Source organism: Linepithema humile, chromosome 1 (genome assembly GCF_040581485.1).
Source record: "Linepithema humile isolate Giens D197 chromosome 1, Lhum_UNIL_v1.0, whole genome shotgun sequence".
NCBI classification, from domain to species: Eukaryota; Metazoa; Arthropoda; class Insecta; order Hymenoptera; family Formicidae; genus Linepithema; species Linepithema humile.
Window position 1 is genome coordinate 28198040 of NC_090128.1, and position 18676 is coordinate 28216715.

Consider the following 18676-nt stretch of genomic DNA (forward strand, 5'->3'; position numbering starts at 1 on the left):
ATATGCAGCGATAAAAGTTTTTATACCAACTTTAATTATCAACTTTTAGAAATACAATTGTTGACTATTAAACTCTCATGTTTCCGAATAATGTTACATATCATACATATTGCGATAAATTCTAAACTTACAACGTTTTCATAAGTACCATTTCTGAAATTGAGGTTCTAAAAACATATAGATTTATCCATATACATGTAGCAAAGAGGGAATACTCAAGATGTATCACACGACACGAAGGTTATTTCTACACACGTACGTAAGTGTTTTTATTTCGATCTTATAAGACTAACGAACGTGAGAGTACTCTAACTGTGTGTATATTAATTATTTAATATATAGTTTAAAACTGAAAAACTAATATGTTTTTGATATTGAAATTGCTGGTAATAATCTTATTAAATGAATCGTACGCGTATTTCACGCAAGATACCGAAATAATATTGCTGCCGGTATCGAATTCAACAAACGTAAAGGAGGTACGTACACTTTACATAGCATTCTATTTGTTGCTCGACGATCAAAGCATTATTCGAGAATTATCAAATCTTTTCTTAATGGTCATCAAATTTACAGATATCATTAACTCTGAAAGCTTTCGGACAATTGATTCAACTCAACCTACGTAGAAACGATCTGATTGTATCGCCTACGTTTCCAGTATGGAAATATAATGCGAAAATCACAAAACAATTCTTGCAATTAAATGTATCAAACCCTTGCTATTATTATCATGAAGATGATGTCAGCTCTGCGACCATAAACTTTTGTGACGAACATGGATTGGTCAGTAATAAAATATAAAAAACGATTCATTATGAAACTTTCATGTTTTAATCTCCATTTAACCGCCTTTATTTCTGCTTTATATACATTAAGATAACATAAAATAAATGTGAATTCTTTAAAACAGGAAGGACTTCTTTTTCTCAAAAACGACGCATTGGAGATTAGACCTTTGCGGAATAGCTTTGCGCATTTGAACTTAATGGACGACATTTGCATTAAGGAACACGTTAATTTTTCATTCGGCAAACCTCATCTTATTAAAAGATCATTGCAACATTTTGTTAATTCAACTTTTTTAGGCAATTCAGGCAATTTAAAACAAAAACGACGTCATGCACAAAATACGGAACAAAAATTAACTGTAAAGCTGGCCGTTTTCTTCGACAAAGCAGCATACAATACGTTCATGCCTTTTCTGAATAATGATACGGAAAAATTACGCAATGTGATATTAGTGTACGTGAATCGTATCCAAGCTGCGTTCCATCATGCAAGTTTGGGTGTTCGTGTTGATATTTCGTTTATATATTTACAAATTATGGACAAACAACCGAAAAATTTGAAACTTTTTAATGGCAACGGTGATCTACTGCACACTTCGTTCTGCGAATACGCAAATACTTACAATTTTCCGATAGGCAACAAGGATCACTGGGACATTAGTCTTTACCTAACCGGAATAAATATATATTTAGAGCGTCACTATAAAAAATTGTATTCTACCATGGGATATTCTTTTTTTAGTGACGCGTGTTTACAACCCAAGTATAATATCACGCCTTCTTCGTGCGCCATAGTAGAATTCGGTGCTACAGATGGAGACGTAACCGCAGGTTTTACATCGGCTCTAATTGCTGCTCATGAGATCGGCTATCTGTAAGTTTATCTATACTAGTTGTATATAAATCTTTATATAAATATTTATATAAATTAGGTTTAAATAATATTTTTTATAAGAATTAATTATTTGTATAATTAAAAGACAAAAACTACTCAGAAGATTTTAAGCAATTTGATTTTTTAATTGTATAATCTTTTATGAATTGCAAAACATATAAAAATACTGCAAATAAAAGATGCCAGGTTAAGTATATTCCCAAAATTAATAGTTTATTTGTTCAAAAGTTTAGGAATTGGTCATGATTTAGACTCTATCGATTCGAAAACGTGTCCGAGAGGCAAATACATAATGTCAGATATTAAATTTTATCGGGGCCAGGCAACATGGTCCAAATGTAGTAGGAAATACATTACTGAAAAATGGGAAACAGATAATTGTTTCGATTATATGAAATCAGACGATATTGAAAACCGATCTGCATTGGATCATTACTTTGATTTACCCGGAAGAGAATGGACCGCCAAAGCACAATGTGAACTATTTTTACGTGACATGGATGCAAACGTAGTCACGTTGCATGATACTTGTCAAGTCTTACAATGCGAAACGCCTCACAAGAATAATTATTTCTTCGCGGGACCAGCGCTGGATGGTATGTCTTTCTTTCAAGTTAGATACTTCAGTTTTTAATTTATTCAATTATTGTCAGGAACTCATTGCGCACTTGGGAAAGAATGTCACGGCGGAGAATGCGTGCCTGTTATCGAACCACCATATATTTTTAATTATTGTGAAGAAATTGAAAATAACTGGAGTGAATGGAAAGAAGACTCCTGTAAAAGCAGTTGCTTGCCAAAATCCAAAGGCGTGATAATCAAACGACGTTCTTGCAAACGTCAAACATACAAAACGTCGAATTGTGACGGGCCATATTACGACGTGGTTCTGTGCAATGACTCCATATTATGCACTAGACGCAAAACAATTAACGAATATACTACCATGCAATGCACCGAGTTCAGTTTAATGATAGAGGGATACACAGAAGATATAAATTACACAGTAGAAAGATTGAAGTACAAACCGGGAAAAGGATCAGGAGGGCAGTTTCCTCACCTTATCCAGAAACCGTGGAGAGCCTGTACCGTATACTGTCGAGAAAAAGGCGATGGATTTAATTACTACTCGCCACACTTGGATATGCTCGACTTAGGTATCGACCCATACTTTCCAGATGGAACGTGGTGTCACGACAAGGATGGTCAGGATTATTACTGCCGTCAGCATTATTGTCTGCCGGAAAACTATTCAATTGAAGAATAATTATCGAGAGCTCCTCCACCTGTGTGGACAAAGATTTAACAGAAAATTGCAAAACGCGTATAAGTTAATATAAAACAGTTTACAATTTGTTTAGTATGAAACCTAGGAACCGTTGAATTATCATTGTTACTTTTTATTTTAAACAGCAAATTTATTTTTTGATCGTAAAAGGCAAATTTATTCATGAAAAAATATGTACAATTATCGACATAAAAAACAATTTCTGTCCAAAATCCAGATAACTGTTAGTAATTGCAAAAAAAAAATAGTTATTCATTGACATGGAACTAAAAAAAAGAAGGTTAAGTCAGTGCTCGGAATTAACTGAACATCTGAATTGATTTTCGTCATTGGTACCTTTTTATCTTTTTTTGTCGCGCGCGCCGTTACAGCAACAACCAATGCAGCCGAAGAAGTTCTACACATTAAAAATAGCGCTATCGAATTAATAAGTAGGTTTTTATCCCATAAGGACATTGATTACTTAAAATTCCAATCTCATGAAATTTATAACGTATTGTTGAAATATATATATATATATTAGTTACAGAAAATATCGATTTCTCTATATTTATAAGTATTATATTAAATTACGTATCCCATAATAGAATATTTCTCAAATTATTTATTGCCAATAAAAAATCTATTATTTCACTTATGAGCGTGTCACAAGGCCAAATTTGCATTACGTTACAATGATGTTAGAAGTGATAATTATTTGCCGACATATTTATTAACTCAAGATACTATTGTTCAATATACATTTATTAACACTATAAATTTTTTTATAAGAAACAGATTTTACTCGACAGAATAAATGTGAAAAAATATTAATTTACAATGTCCGCCGTAATATGTATTATGTTGTTTAATTGTTTTCTTTGTTCGATTTGCATTGACTCTAAATTATAATGGAATATAATTTACAAGACATTACGAATTTGCATAAAACAACAATTTTTGTACCAACTTTAATTATCGACTTCTAGAAATCAAATTGTTGAGAATTTAACATTCACGTTTCCGAATAATATTACACATTATACATATTAATGATAAATTACATTTTATAAATTTAACTTTTAAAACGATATCGCACATACCATTTCTGAACATTAGATTGTAGCAACATAAATATTTATATATATACATGTAGCAAAGAGAGAATGTACAATACGTGTCACATCACACGAAGGATATTCCTTCAAACGCCTGGTTGTGTTTTATTAGCGATCAGACATGATATTATGAACGTGACAGTGCTAATGTGTGTATATAAATTACTAATGTGTGTATAGAAATTATTAAATATATAATTCAAAACTGAAAAACTTAAAAACTAATATGTTTTTGATATTGAAATTGCTGTTAATAATTTTATTAAATGAAACGTACGCGTATTTCGCGCAAAATACTAAAATAATATTGCTACCGGCATCGAACCCGACAAGCGCAAAGGAAATATGTGCGTTTTACAGTATTTTTCTATTTGTTGCTCGACCATCGTTATTAAAGAATTATCAAATTTTTGTCATAACTGCCATCCAATTTACAGATATTTATAACATTGAATGTTTTTGGACAACTGATTCAACTAAATCTGCGTAGAAACGATCGGATTGTATCTTCTGCGTTCGGGGTATGGAAATATAATGCGAAAAGCGTCCCGGAAAAATTGTTGGAATTAAACTCAAATCCTTGCTATTATTATCATAAAGATCATATCAGCTATGCGGCCATCAACTTTTGTCATGAACATGGATTGGTCAGTAATATTATATGAAAAACAAACAGTTTTAAAATTTTTATGTGTTTACTAGTAACCTGTATTATTTTACGTTTTATATACAATGACACATAAAAAATAAATATATCTTTTTAAAATCAGGAAGGATTTGTTTTTGTGGAAAACAACACGTTAGAGATACAGCCTTTGCGGAACGATTTCACGCCTATGTGCTTAATCTTTGATTTTGGAAGACAATCTAATCTTTCATTTGGCAAACCTCATGTTATTAAAAAATCAATGGAATATTTTGCTGATTTAAATCTTTACCACTGGGACATGTTTAAACTAAGGCGACGTCACGTACGCAATGCGCAACAAAATTCAACCATGGAACTTGCCGTTTTCGTTCACGAAGTAGCATATAATACGTCTATTTTGGACAATGATGAGGATAAGTTACGTAATATTATTCTAGCGTACGTGAATCGCATCCAGGCTGCTTTTAATCGTCCGAGTTTGGATGTTTTTATCAATATTACGTTAATAAATTTGAAAGTTCTGAAAAAATCGTTGTTAAATTCGTCACTTTTTGACGACGACGTTGACAAATTGCTCGATTTGTTCTGCACATACGCGAATTCTCTTAATTTCCCGGACGATAATAATCCGCGTTCTGGGATATTGCTGTTTACTTAACCGGAGTAAAACTTAATTTTGCGTATAAATTAAGAATGAATAACATTATATAATAGAATTTATTTAATTGTACAATTGTACTATAAAACAATAGAATTAACAAGTAAACAATCACTTAAAAAAAATTTCATTTTTTAATTGTTTGTTATATAAACTATTAATAAAGAAAAAAATATTTAAGAATATTTCAATTAAACAATGCAAAGTAAAACATATATTCCAGTTTAATGATTTATCTGTCCAACAGTTTAGAATTAACACAAGAGCGAAGTTCTAGCGATTCGCAAAAGTACGTAACATGGTCCGAGGATAGTCGTAACAAAATTGAAAAACTCTGGGAAACAAAAACGTGTCTCAGAGATCAAGCAAAATCGATGATCACAGAAACAGAAAACATCGATAATGATAATACGGGACAGAATTTAACCATAAAACTTGCCGTTTTTTTCGACGAAGCAGCATATCATATGTACATGCCTTTTTCTGGACAATAATAAGCAAGAGTTACGCAATATAATACTAGCATATGTGAACCAAATTCAAGCCATGTTCCATCATCCAAGTTTTGGTACTTTACTTGATATATTGTTAGTACGATTGGAAATTATGGAAAAACAACCATCAAGTTTGCCAGGCACGATTGACGACAGTGCAAAACTGCTTGATTCGTTCTGCAAATACGCGACAACACAAAATCCTCCAGAAGACAATGATCCTCGTCACTGGGACATAAATCTTTACCTAACCGGAATAAATATATATACAAAGTATAACCAACAAAAGTACTATTCTCCCATGGCAGAATCTTTCAGGAATGGCGCATGTGTCCCATTCAATTCATGCGTCATAGTAGAATTCGGTTTCAATGAAAGCAAACACTCGGCTTTTGCAACGTCTCGTGCTGCTGTTCATGAGATCGGCAATCTGTAAGTTTCTGTATATTACTTTCCCGAGTCAAAATTTAGCGTCTCTTTTAATGCTCATACAGCCTATATGAACCTATTTTTACGGAATTAGAACCTAGAATAGGTTAACCTCCTCTTTTAAAACTTGATCTCCTATAATTTGATGTTGAAATACTACTTTAAACCTATAGAGCCTCACAAAATAGATTATATTACTGCGAGAACTCCTCCATTAAACCTCGAACTTTTATCTAGTATATATATATATACTAGATAAATTCGACCTATAAAAGTTATTATAATGTTTAATCATAAAGAAAAATATTTAATTCGTTGCATTTCCAACTTTTATTAATATTAATACCTTTCCGTTTCCTTCTTCAAAATAGTGATATGATATCTGAAAAAGATTCAGCGCAAAAAAATTTTTTTAAATTAATTTTTTTATTAAATGTTAACTATTTTAGATGTACTCGTTAAAATTCAAATAAGAATGAAAAACTATACGAGCAATATGCATAATGTGGTTGTATTTTGATTATTGCTTTATTAAGTGATACAATATTATCAAACGTTTCAGTCTTAATTTGGACCTTTTTCTGTATAAATATTTCTGTCTATAACTATACTTAATAATATACTCTTAACTATATGTATTACATATACTTAATAAATAATATTTAATTCAATAAATATTATGTAATGTTTTTAGTATCTTATTTTATATTTAATATCTTAATTTAATATTTTTAATATAATCACAAAGGTATATGGATTTTCAGCACTAGTTTTATGATATTATCAAGAAATTCTAATGATTGCAAAAATCTTCACAATAATAAAAAAAATTACTAACTATATAATTTTAATTGATGATAATTTTTAATAACATAGAATTTTTAAAAATATTAGAAATTAATACTCAATAGTTGAATTTTGATATTATATTTTGATATTATCAAGAAATTTCTAATAATTACAAATTTTCAAAAGATAATAAAATTCAACTAAATGGTATTGATTAATGATATTTTTAAATTGTATGCTATTAAAAATTATCGTTAATCAAAATTATAGTTAGTATTTTTCTTTATTGTGAACATTTGCAATCATTAGAATTTCTTGATAATATCATAAAAGTAGTGCTGGCAAAAAGGAATCTATATATTTTCAGGGTCTAAAGCGGGTCAACGGAGGGTTTTAACTAAACCCTACTTTGAAGCTTTAGCAGGAAAAAAGGAAATTTCGGACATATTGTAGCGCCAAAGTAGGTGCTATTATATACATACGATACAATGCATAACATCTACTTTGACTCTCTTATGCCTACCTCAAAATAAAAGATTAAGGTTCAATATAGGTGCTAAATTTCGACTCGGGTTTGCATACAAATTAAGTATAAATGTCATTTTATATATTTGTTTAGTTAAAAGAGAAGAACAACTCTGAAAATTTTTAAATATTTGATTCTTTAATTGTTTAGTTAGTTCAGTAACATCTCATAAACTACAAAACATAAAAATAATGTAAATATACAATGCAAATAAAGTATATTTCCAAAACAATAATTTATCTGTTCAAAAGTTTAGGAATGAGAGATGATTCGGATCCTTTCCATACAACGTGTCCGAAAGGCGAATACATAATGACAGATTGGCTATACTATCGGGGCCAAATAACATGGTCCGAGTGTAGTCGTAACAGTGCTAAAAAACTCTGGAGAACAAAACAGTGTCTTCTCGATCGTACGAGACGAGAAAACACCGAAGATCCATACGCATTGGACCATTCGCGTTATCATGATTTACCGGGAAGAGAATGGACCGTCAAAGCAAAATGTGAATTATTTTTACAAGACAATGATGCAAACGTGGTCACGTTGCATGATATATATCAAGTCTTACAATGCAAAATATTTTACAAAAATAAGTACTTCTTTGCGGGACCAGCGCTAGATGGTATGTTTTCTTTTTATAATTGGGTACTTCAGTTTTTAATTTATTAATTTTGTTTCAGGAACGTATTGCGCATTCGGGAAAGAATGTCGCCGCGGAAAATGTGTACCCGCTCTCGTGTCGCCATACAATTTTCGATATTGCGAAAGAGATAAGTGGAGTGAATGGACGAAATACCCCTGTAAAAGCAGTTGCTTAAATAAATCCAAAAGCGTGCGAGTCAAACGACGTGTCTGTAGACATCGGATTCACAAAACGGCAAATTGCAAAGGGTCATATTACGACGTGGTTCTGTGCGATGATTCCACACTTTGCACTAAAAGACGCCAAAAGATTGCTGAGTATACCACCATGAAATGCAGCGAGTTCAGTTTAGAAATAGAAAAATACAAAAGAAGTTTGCATTACCATGGGAAAAAATTCAAGTACGGATCACTAAATAAGCCAGTAGTGCAGGCGTCCCATATCGTCAGGGAACCGTGGAGAGCCTGTACAATACACTGCCTCCGAGAAGAAAAAATATCTGATAAACATAGTCTGTTGCATTTCTATGCACCACGCCAAGAAATGCTCGACTTAGGAATCGACCCATACTTTCCAGATGGAACGTGGTGTCACGAGAAGAATGGCCTGAATTATTACTGTCGCCAGCATTATTGTCTGCCGGAAAACTATTCAATCGAAGAATAATTGTCAAGAGTTTTTCGACGTGTGGACAAGGATAGAAAAAAAATAAAATTGCAAAACACGTATAACTCAATAAAAATCATTGACAACTTGTTCAGTGTTAATTCTACGATCCGTTGAATTATCGATGTTACTTTTAATTTTACGTAGTAAATCTATTTCTTATTAGCAAAAAATAAATTTATGAAAAAATACATTAAACTAGCGGCATCAAAAATGAATTCCATCAAGTACTGTTATTAGTAATTGCAGAAGGAAAAAAATTAATAGTTACAAATAAATATAATTATAAAAAGTAATATAATGTTAAATCAGAGCTCGGAATTAGTTAAGCATCGTGATTGACGCCTGTTTTTCTCTCTTTATCACGCGCGTTGTTATAGCTACAGCCAACGCTGCCAACGAGTATTAGAAGTAGCGCTATCGAAATGATAAGTAGAAAAAGATTCTTTTTCATCAGTATATATATATATATATATATATATATATATATATATATATATATATATATAAGTATATCGATTCCTTTAAGATCAAAACTGGTAAAATTTATAACATACTATTGTAATGTATTACTTATATGAAATATTAGTTTTTCTATTTTTATAGGTTTCTATAAAAATATTTTTATATTGTTGAAGTACATATCACACTCGTTAGACACTTCTTCCATTATTTATGGCCAATAATAAATTCCTTGTTGCAATTACAAGTGTGTTACATGGCCAGATATCTGCAATACTTTAAAATAATGTTAAAAATAATTAATTTCTGATATATTTTTTAACTTATTCCATTTTTTATTAGCAATAAAAAAATTATAACAATATGCATGTGATGAAAAATACTGATTTATAATATTTCTCACGATGTGCATCATTTTACGTAAATGTTGTCTTTTTTTCGTTCAATTTGCATTTACTCATCTCTAAGTTGTAATGTAAATTTTATGACATTACGAATATGCAACGACAAAAATTTTAAACCAATTTTAATCATTAATTTTTTAAAATCTAATTATTGACTATTAAACTCTCATGTTTCCGAATAATCTTACATATCAGATATATTAGCGATAAATTGCTTTCTAAACCTACAACGTTTTTATAAGTACCACTTCTGAAATTTAGGTTTTAAAAATATATATATTTATACATATACTTACATGTAGCAAAGAGGGAAAACACAAGAGGTATCACACGAAACGAAGGTTATTCCTATACACGTTAGTAAGTGTTTTCATTTCGATCTTATAAGACTGACGAACGTGAGAGTACTCTAACTGTGTGCATATTAATTATTTAATATATAGATTAAAACTAAAAAACTAATATGTTTTTGATATTGAAATTGTTATTAATAATCTTATTAAATGAATCGTACGCGTATTTCACGCAAGATACCGAAATAATATTGCTGCCGCCATCGTATCCAGCAGGTGCAAAAGAGGTACGTACGCTTTACAGTAGTATTTTATTTGTTGCTCGACAATCAAAGAATTATTCTAGAATTATCAAATCTTTTTTTAATGGTCATGTAATTTACAGATACCATTAACTCTGAAAGCTTTCGGACAATTGATTCAACTCAACCTACGTAGAAACGATCTGATTGTATCGCCTACGTTTCCAATATGGAAATATAACGCAAAAATTACAAAAAAATGGTTGCAATTAAATGTTTCAAACCCTTGCTATTATTATCATGAAGATGATATCAGCTCCGCAACCATAAACTTTTGTGGCGAACATGGATTTGTCAGTAGTATTATATAACAAATAAAATGTTTATTAAAATTAAAGATGACAAGGCTGAACAAATAATAAAATTTAAAACCTTAGCAAAAGAAGCCAGATCACTAGATTTCAGTGTGAACAAACTTGTGTTATAAAAACTATTATTATACAAACAGTTCAACCTATCATGAGTAGATTATCAAATAAATAAATCACATATAAAAACGCACATTGATCATTTACAATAACACGCGTTTGAAACAAAATACAATTTATACGCAAGATTTATTACAGGATTAATATAAAATGTTAACGTATTAATAATGATACAGTCCATAATAATGTTTGTCGATTAGTCAAATAAGAAATGGAATAAAACGAAGAAATAAGTTACTGATTTAACAGTCAAATTGTTAACAATATTATGGATTATATTACTCTTAATACATTAATATTTTTCATAAATTCTGCAACAAATCTTACATATCAATTATAATATATTCGGTTTGAAGCCATATTTTATTGTAAATAATCAACTTGCGTTTTCATATATAATTATTTATTTGGCGCTGAGGACAGCCTGATGACAAGTTAAAACGTTTGTATATTAATGATTTTCATAATACAATACAAGTTCATTCGCATTAAAATCTAACGGTTTGGCTTCTTTTGCTTTTATTGTTTTACTATGATTATTGATTTTTAAGTTTTTATTTTTAATCAGTATTACTTATTGTTTTATATACACAAGCATCCCATAGATCATGCATATCCGAGTGACGTCCTGAAAACATCTAGAAAATATTTTTGAAAAATACGATATCTTAGGGATATTTTCTGTATGTCACTTGGATATGCATGCTGTGTGGGATGACACGTAAAAAACAAACATATCTTTTGTAAATGCAGGAGGGTCTCGTTTTTATGGAAAACGACACATTAAAGATTCGACCTTTGCGAAACAAATTTACGCCATTGTGTTTAATCGACGATTTTAGAAAACATATTAATCTATCATTTGGCAAACCTCATCTTATTAAAAGATCACTGCAACATTTTGTTGATTTAAATCTTTACCATTGGGACAAGTTTAAAATGAAGCGACGTCACGTACGCAATGCGCGACAAAATTTAACCGTGGAACTTGCCGTTTTCTATGACAAAGCAGCATATTTTACGTCCTTGTTTCTTGATGAGCACAATGCCGATAACTTACACGATATCATATTAGACTATGTGAATAGTATCCAGGATGCTTTCAATCGTCCGAGTTTGGATGTTTTTATCAATTTTACGTTAATAAGTTTGGATTATATGAAAGAAGAGCAATCAAATTTGCAAATTTCTGACGACGACGCAGTAGAACTGCTCAGTTCTTTCTGCAAATACGCGAGTTCTCTTAATCCTTCGAACGATAATGATCCGCGTCACTGGGACATTGGCCTTTACCTTACCGGACTAAAACTTTATGAAAATATTATTGTAATGCAACCGCATTACAGAACAGAGAAGAATTATAATATTAAGGGAATATCTTACCACGATGGCGCATGCAATCCGCTTTACTCTTGCGCAGTAGTAGAATTCGGTGATTCATCTGAAATCACATCACCTTTTGAAGTTATTTATAAGATCGGAAATCTGTAAGTTTTTCGTATATTACTTTTACGTATAAACAGAAAATAAATTTTATTTTATAATAGAATTTATTTAATTGTACAATTGCACAATGAAATCAACAAGTAAACAGTCATTATTAAAAAAATTTATTCTTTAATTGTTTACCATTTTAACTATTCATAAATTATAAGATAGATAAAAGTATTTCAATCAAATGATGCACAGTGAAACATATATTTGAAATTAATAATTTATCTGTTCAACAGTTTAGGATTAACACAAGAGCGAAGTTCTACCGATTCGCAAAAATACGTAACATGGTCCGAGGATAGTCGTAACAAAATTGAAAAACTCTGGGAAACAAAAACGTGTCTTAGAGATCAAGCAAAAACGATGATCATTGAAACGGAAAACATCAATAATGATAATACGCGAAAAAAATTAAATAATAATATGACTATAAAACTTGCCGTTTTCCTTGACGAAACTGCATATAATATGTATTTCATACCTTTTCTAGATAATAATAAGGAAAAGTTACGCAATATGATATCAGAGTATGTGAATCGTATCCAGGCTGCTTTCAATCATCCGAGTTTGGATGTTTTTATTAATATTACGTTAATAAATTTAAAAGTTCTGAAAAAATCGTTGTTAAATTCGTCACTTTTTAACGACGACGTTGACGAATTGCTCGATTCATTCTGCACATACGCAAATTCTCTTAATCCTTCGAACGATAATGATCCGCGTCACTGGAACATTGGCCTTTACCTAACCGGAGTAAATCTTTATGAAAATATTACTGTATTTAAACCGCATTACAGAACAGAGAAGAATTATAATATTAAAGGAATATCCTACCAAGATGGTGCATGTAATCCGCTTCTCTCTTGTGCAGTAGTAGAATTCCGTGATTCATCAGAAATCACATCATCTCTTGAAGCTACTTATAAGATCGGAAATCTGTAAGTTTTTGTATTTTAATTTTACGTATAAATACAGAAAAACTTATATTCCATAATGGAATTTATTTAATTGTACAATTGCATAATTATATCAACAAGTAAACAGTCACTATTAAAAAAATTTATTCTTTAATTGTTTACCATTTTAACTATTCATAAATTATAAGATAAATAAAAGTATTTCAATCAAATGATGCACAGTGAAACATATATTTGAAATTAATAATTTATCTGTTCAACAGTTTAGGATTAACACAAGAGCGAAGTTCTACCGATTCGCAAAAATACGTAACATGGTACGAGGATAGTCGTAACAAAATTGAAAAACTCTGGGAAACAAAAACGTGTCTTAGAGATCAAGCAAAAACGATGATCATTGAAACGGGAAACATCAATAATGATAATACGCGAAAAAATTTAAATAAAAATATGACTATAAAACTTGCCGTTTTCCTTGACGAAACTGCATATAATATATACTTCAAACCTCTTCTGGATAATAATGAGAAAAGGTTACGCAATATGATATCAGAGTATGTGAATCGTATCCAGGCTGCTTTCAATCATCCGAGTTTGGATGTTTTTATTAATATTACGTTAATAAATTTGAAAGTTCTGAAAAAATCGTTGTTAAATTTGTCACTTTTTGACGACGACGTTGACGAATTGCTCGATTTGTTCTGCACATACGCGAATTCTCTTAATCCTTCGAACGATAATGATCCGCGTCACTGGGACATTGGCCTTTACCTAACCGGAGTAAATCTTTATGAAAATATTACTGTATTTAAACCGCATTACAGAACAGAGAAGAATTATAATATTAAAGGAATATCCTACCAAGATGGTGCATGTAATCCGCTTCTCTCTTGTGCAGTAGTAGAACTCCGTGATTCATCTGAAATCACATCATCTCTTGAAGCTACTTATAAGATCGGAAATCTGTAAGTTTTCGTATTTTAATTTTACGTATAAATAGAGAAAAAATTATATTCCATAATGGAATTTATTTAATTGTACAATTGCATAATTAAATCACCAAGTAAACAGTCACTATTAAAAAAATTTATTCTTTAATTGTTTACCATTTTAACTATTCATAAATTATAAGATAAATAAAAGTATTTCAATCAAACGATGCACAGTGAAACATATATTTGAAATTAATAATTTATCTGTTCAATAGTTTAGGATTAACACAAGAGCGAAGTTCTACCGATTCGCAAAAATACGTAACATGGTACGAGGATAGTCGTAACAAAATTGAAAAACTCTGGGAAACAAAAACGTGTTTTAGAGATCAAGCAAAGACGATGATCTCTATAAAAGAAAACATCGATGCTGATAATACGCGAAAAAATTTAAATAATACAATAACGATAAAACTTGCCGTTTTCCTCGATGAAGCAGTATATAATACACCCTTCATACCTCTTCAAAGTAATAATGAGGAAAGGATACGCAATATGACAACAGAGTATGTGAATCGTATCCAAGCTGCCTTTAATCATTCGAATTTGGATGCCTTTGTGAATATTTCTTTAATACCTCCTATTATTGTGAAAAAACACTTGTCAAATTTGTCAATTTTTGACGGCGACGCTGAAGAACTGCTCAATTCATTTTGCGTATACGCAAATTCTCTTAATCCTTCGGACGATAACGATTCGCGTCACTGGGACATTGGCCTTTACTTAACCGGAGTAAATCTGTATGAAAATATTAACGTAAATCAACCGCATTACAAAACAGAGAAAAATTATAATATTACAGGAATATCCTACCAAGATGGTGCAATCGATCCGTTTCACTCTTGCGCAGTAGTAGAATTTCGTGATTCATCTGAAATCACGTCATCTCTTGAAGCTATTTATAAGATCGGAAATCTGTAAGTTTTCGTATATTAGTTTTAGGTATAAATTATGAATAAACTATATTTTGCAATAAAATTTATTTAATTGTACAATTGTACAATAAAATCAATAAGTAAACAGTCATTATTAAAAAACTTTATTCTTTAATTGTTTATTACATTAATTGTTAATAAATTATAAGATACATAAAAATATTTCAATTCAGCAATGCAAAGTCAAACATATATTTAAGATTAATAACTTATCTGTTTAACAGTATAGGATTAAGACAAGAACGAAATTCTAGTGATCCGCAAAAATACGTAACATGGTCCGAGGATAGTCGTAACAAAATAAAGAACATCTGGAAAGAAAAGAAGCGTCTTAAAGATCAAGCAAAAACAATGATCTCTAAAAAAAAAAACATCAATGCTGATGATACGCGAAAAGAGTTAACCATAGAACTTGCCGTTTTCTTCGACGAAGCAGCACATCATATGTACATGCCTATTCTGCACAATAGTAAAAAAATGTTACGCAATATGATATTAGCATACGTAAACCAAATTCAGGCTATGCTCCATCATCCAAGTTTCGGTACTTCAGTTGATATTTCGTTGGTACGATTGGAAATTATGGAAAAACAACCAACAATTTTGTCAGCCACAATTCGCAAGGACAGTAAAAAACTGCTTGATTCGTTTTGCAAATACGCCACAACACAAAATCCTCGAAAAGACAATGATTCTCGTCACTGGGACATAAGTCTTTACCTAACCGGAATAAATATATATACAAAGTATAACCAACAAAGGTACTATTCCCCCATGGCAAAATCTTTCAGGAATGGCGCATGTGTTCCATTCAACGCGTGCGCCATAGTAGAATTCGGTTCTAATAGAAATGAACTTTCGGCTTTTGCAACGTCTCGTGCTGCTACTCATGAAATCGGCAATCTGTAAGTTTATGTATACTATTTTTACATACAAATTATGTATAAATGTCATTATGTATAAAAATTTTCTTATTTGTTTAATTGAAAGACAAAATATATTGAGAAGCTTTTAAGATATTTGATTCTTTAATTGCTTTATTTGCATAGTATGTTAACTTCTTATACACTAGAAAACATAAAAATATTATAACTATACAATTCAAAATAGAGTATATTTCCAAAATAAACAATTTATTTGTCCAAAAGATTAGGAATGGATCACGATAATGGCTCTATCGATTTGACGTGTTCGAGAGGAAAATACATAATGTCAGATTCGCTATACTACCGGGGCCAGGTAACATGGTCTGAGTGTAGTCGTAACGTTACTAAAAAACTCCGGAAAACAAAACAATGTCTTCTCGATCGTACGAGACGAGAAAACACCGAAGATCCATATGCATTGGACCATTCGCGTTATCACGATTTACCGGGAAGAGAATGGACCGCCAAAGCACAATGTGAATTATTCTTACAAGACAAAGATGCAAACGTAGTCACGTTGCATGATATATGTCAAGTCTTACAATGCGAAACACCTCACAAAAATAAATACTTCTTCGCGGGACCAGCGCTGGATGGTATGTTTTTTTTTTGCAATAAGTTCTTTTTAATTTAAAATTTTTATTTGAATCTTTTCAGGAACTCGCTGCGCACTCGGAAAAGAATGCCGCGGAGGAGAATGTGTGCTCGTTCTCGAACCGCTATACAATTTTGGATTTTTAGGGTTTTGTGAAAGGGATGAATGGAGTAAATGGGAGGAAGACGCATGCAAAAGCAGGTGCTTAAATAAATCCAAAGGCATGCTTGTGAAACGACGTTTTTGCAGACATCGTACTCACAGAACAGCAAATTGCAAAGGATCATATTACAACGTGGTTCTGTGCAATGATTCCAGACTTTGCACTGAAAGACGCGAAAAGGTTGCTCAGTATGCTACCATGAAATGCACCAAGCACAGTTTAGAAATAAGAAAATACAAAAAAAATCGGCATTACCAAGTAGGAAGATTTGTGTACGAACCAAGAAAAGAGTCCGGTTTGCAGGAATCTCATGATTTTGATATTCCGTGGAAAGCTTGTACTATATACTGTCAACGAAAAGACAATAAGTCTGTTTACTATTCGCCTCGCCTGGAAATGCTCGATTTAGGTATCGATCCATACTTTCCAGATGGAACGTGGTGTCACGAGAAGAATGGCCAGAATTATTACTGTCACGAACATTATTGTCTCCCGGAAAACTACTCAATCGAAGAATAACTGTCAAGAGTTTTTCGACATGTGTGGACAAGGATTGAAGAAAAAATAAAATTGCAAAACACGCATAACTCAATGAAAATCATTGACAATTTGTTTAGCGTCAATCGTAGGGTCCGTTGAATTATCGATGCTACTTTTTATTTTACGTTGTAAATCTATTTTTTGTTAGCAAAAGACAAATTGATGAAAAATACATAAAACCTGCGTCATCAAAAATAAATTCCATCAATTGCTGTTAGAAATTGTAAAAAGAAAAAAAATTAATAGTTATAAATGAACATAATTATAAAAAGGATAACGTTAAATGTATAATGTTAAATCAAAGCTTGGAATTAGTTAAGCATCGTGATTGATGCCTGTTTTCCTCTTTTTATCACGCGCGTCTTTATAGCTATAGCCAATGCTGCCAACGAGTATTAGAAGTAGCGCTATCAAATTGATAAGTAGAAAAAGATATTTCTTCACTCGTAAGAATATCGATTACTTATAGATCAAAATTTGTAAAATTTATGACATACTATTGTATTACTTATATGAAATATTGGTTTTTCTATTTTTATAGGTTTCTATAAAAATATTTCTATATTGTATTTAAGTAAATATCACATCGTTGGACACTTCTCACATCATGGCCAATAATAAATTCTTTATTGCAGTTACAAGTGTGCTACATGGCCAGATATTTGCATTACTTTGGAATAATGTTAAAAATAATTAATTTTTGATGTATTTTTTAACTTATTCTATTTTTTATTAGCAATAAAAAATTTTGGACAATATGCATGTGAAAAAGAATATTGATTTATAATATCTGTCACAATGTGCATCATTTTACGTAATTGTTGTCTTTTTTTCGTTCAATTTCCATTTATTCACCTTTAAGTTGTAATGTAATTTTTATGACATTACGGATATGCAACGACAAAAATTTTAAACCAACTTTAACTTTTAGAAATCAAGTTATTGATTATTAAACTCTCATATATCTGAATAATGTTACATATCAAACATATTGCGATAAATTCTAAGCCTACAACGTTTTCATAAATACCACTTCTAAAATTTAGGTTTTAAAGACATATATATTTATACATATACCTTACATGTAGCAAAGAGGGAATACACAAGACGTATCACACGACACAATGGTTATTCCTATACACGTTAGTAAGTGTTTCCATTTCGATCTTATAAGACTGACGAACGTGAGAGTACTCTAACTGTGTGTATATTAATTATTTAATATATAGTTTACAACTGAAAAACCAATATGTTTTTGATATTGAAATTGCTGTTAATAATCTTATTAAATGAATCG

General features: G+C 31.0%; 3 protein-coding genes across 7 annotated transcripts; all 3 read left to right on the plus strand.

Moving 5' to 3' along the window:
* The first annotated feature begins 121 nt into the window (after positions 1-121).
* LOC136997128 (A disintegrin and metalloproteinase with thrombospondin motifs adt-2-like) lies at positions 122-7016 on the plus strand. Of its 3 annotated transcripts, none has more exons than XM_067347473.1 (7): positions 122-479; positions 577-786; positions 914-1665; positions 1915-2282; positions 2340-4418; positions 4509-4718; positions 4842-7016. In XM_067347473.1, exons 1-5 carry the CDS (start codon positions 363-365, stop codon positions 2951-2953), a joined length of 2061 nt encoding a protein of 686 aa, XP_067203574.1. In that variant the 5' UTR covers positions 122-362; the 3' UTR covers positions 2954-4418; positions 4509-4718; positions 4842-7016. The 3 variants fall into 3 exon arrangements, with proteins under 3 accessions (XP_067203574.1, XP_067203575.1, XP_067203573.1); XM_067347474.1 differs by having other exon boundaries at positions 914-1245; positions 1534-1665; positions 2340-4718; XM_067347472.1 differs by having other exon boundaries at positions 2340-4718.
* A 220-nt stretch (positions 7017-7236) lies between these two features.
* LOC136997129 (A disintegrin and metalloproteinase with thrombospondin motifs adt-2-like) lies at positions 7237-9353 on the plus strand. The gene is made up of 2 exons (XM_067347475.1): positions 7237-8241; positions 8300-9353. The coding sequence occupies exons 1-2, from the start codon at positions 7821-7823 to the stop codon at positions 8926-8928; spliced, it is 1050 nt and encodes a 349-aa protein (XP_067203576.1). The 5' UTR covers positions 7237-7820; the 3' UTR covers positions 8929-9353.
* Positions 9354-10156: 803 nt separating this feature from the next.
* On the plus strand, positions 10157-18155 carry LOC105670598 (uncharacterized). Of its 3 annotated transcripts, XM_067356754.1 has the most exons (9): positions 10157-10374; positions 10473-10682; positions 11571-12304; positions 12548-13249; positions 13492-14193; positions 14436-15137; positions 15380-16060; positions 16304-16677; positions 16739-18155. In XM_067356754.1, exons 1-9 carry the CDS (start codon positions 10258-10260, stop codon positions 17356-17358), a joined length of 4842 nt encoding a protein of 1613 aa, XP_067212855.1. In that variant the 5' UTR covers positions 10157-10257; the 3' UTR covers positions 17359-18155. The 3 variants fall into 3 exon arrangements, with proteins under 3 accessions (XP_067212855.1, XP_067212862.1, XP_067212864.1); XM_067356761.1 differs by lacking the exons at positions 16304-16677; positions 16739-18155 and having other exon boundaries at positions 15385-15587; XM_067356763.1 differs by lacking the exons at positions 15380-16060; positions 16304-16677; positions 16739-18155 and having other exon boundaries at positions 14441-14651.
* Positions 18156-18676: the final 521 nt, after the last annotated feature.

Coding starts and splice junctions, on each gene's coding strand:
- LOC136997128 (XM_067347472.1), top strand. CDS start 363: ATGTTTTTGATATTGAAATTGCTGGTAATAATCTTATTAAATGAATCG. Junction 787..913: donor TTTGTGACGAACATGGATTG/GTCAGTAATAAA, acceptor TCTTTAAAACAG/GAAGGACTTCTTTTTCTCAA. Junction 2,283..2,339: donor CGCGGGACCAGCGCTGGATG/GTATGTCTTTCT, acceptor AATTATTGTCAG/GAACTCATTGCGCACTTGGG.
- LOC136997129 (XM_067347475.1), top strand. CDS start 7,821: ATGCAAATAAAGTATATTTCCAAAACAATAATTTATCTGTTCAAAAGT. Junction 8,242..8,299: donor TGCGGGACCAGCGCTAGATG/GTATGTTTTCTT, acceptor ATTTTGTTTCAG/GAACGTATTGCGCATTCGGG.
- LOC105670598 (XM_067356754.1), top strand. CDS start 10,258: ATGTTTTTGATATTGAAATTGTTATTAATAATCTTATTAAATGAATCG. Junction 10,375..10,472: donor ATCCAGCAGGTGCAAAAGAG/GTACGTACGCTT, acceptor TGTAATTTACAG/ATACCATTAACTCTGAAAGC. Junction 12,305..12,547: donor ATTTATAAGATCGGAAATCT/GTAAGTTTTTCG, acceptor TCTGTTCAACAG/TTTAGGATTAACACAAGAGC.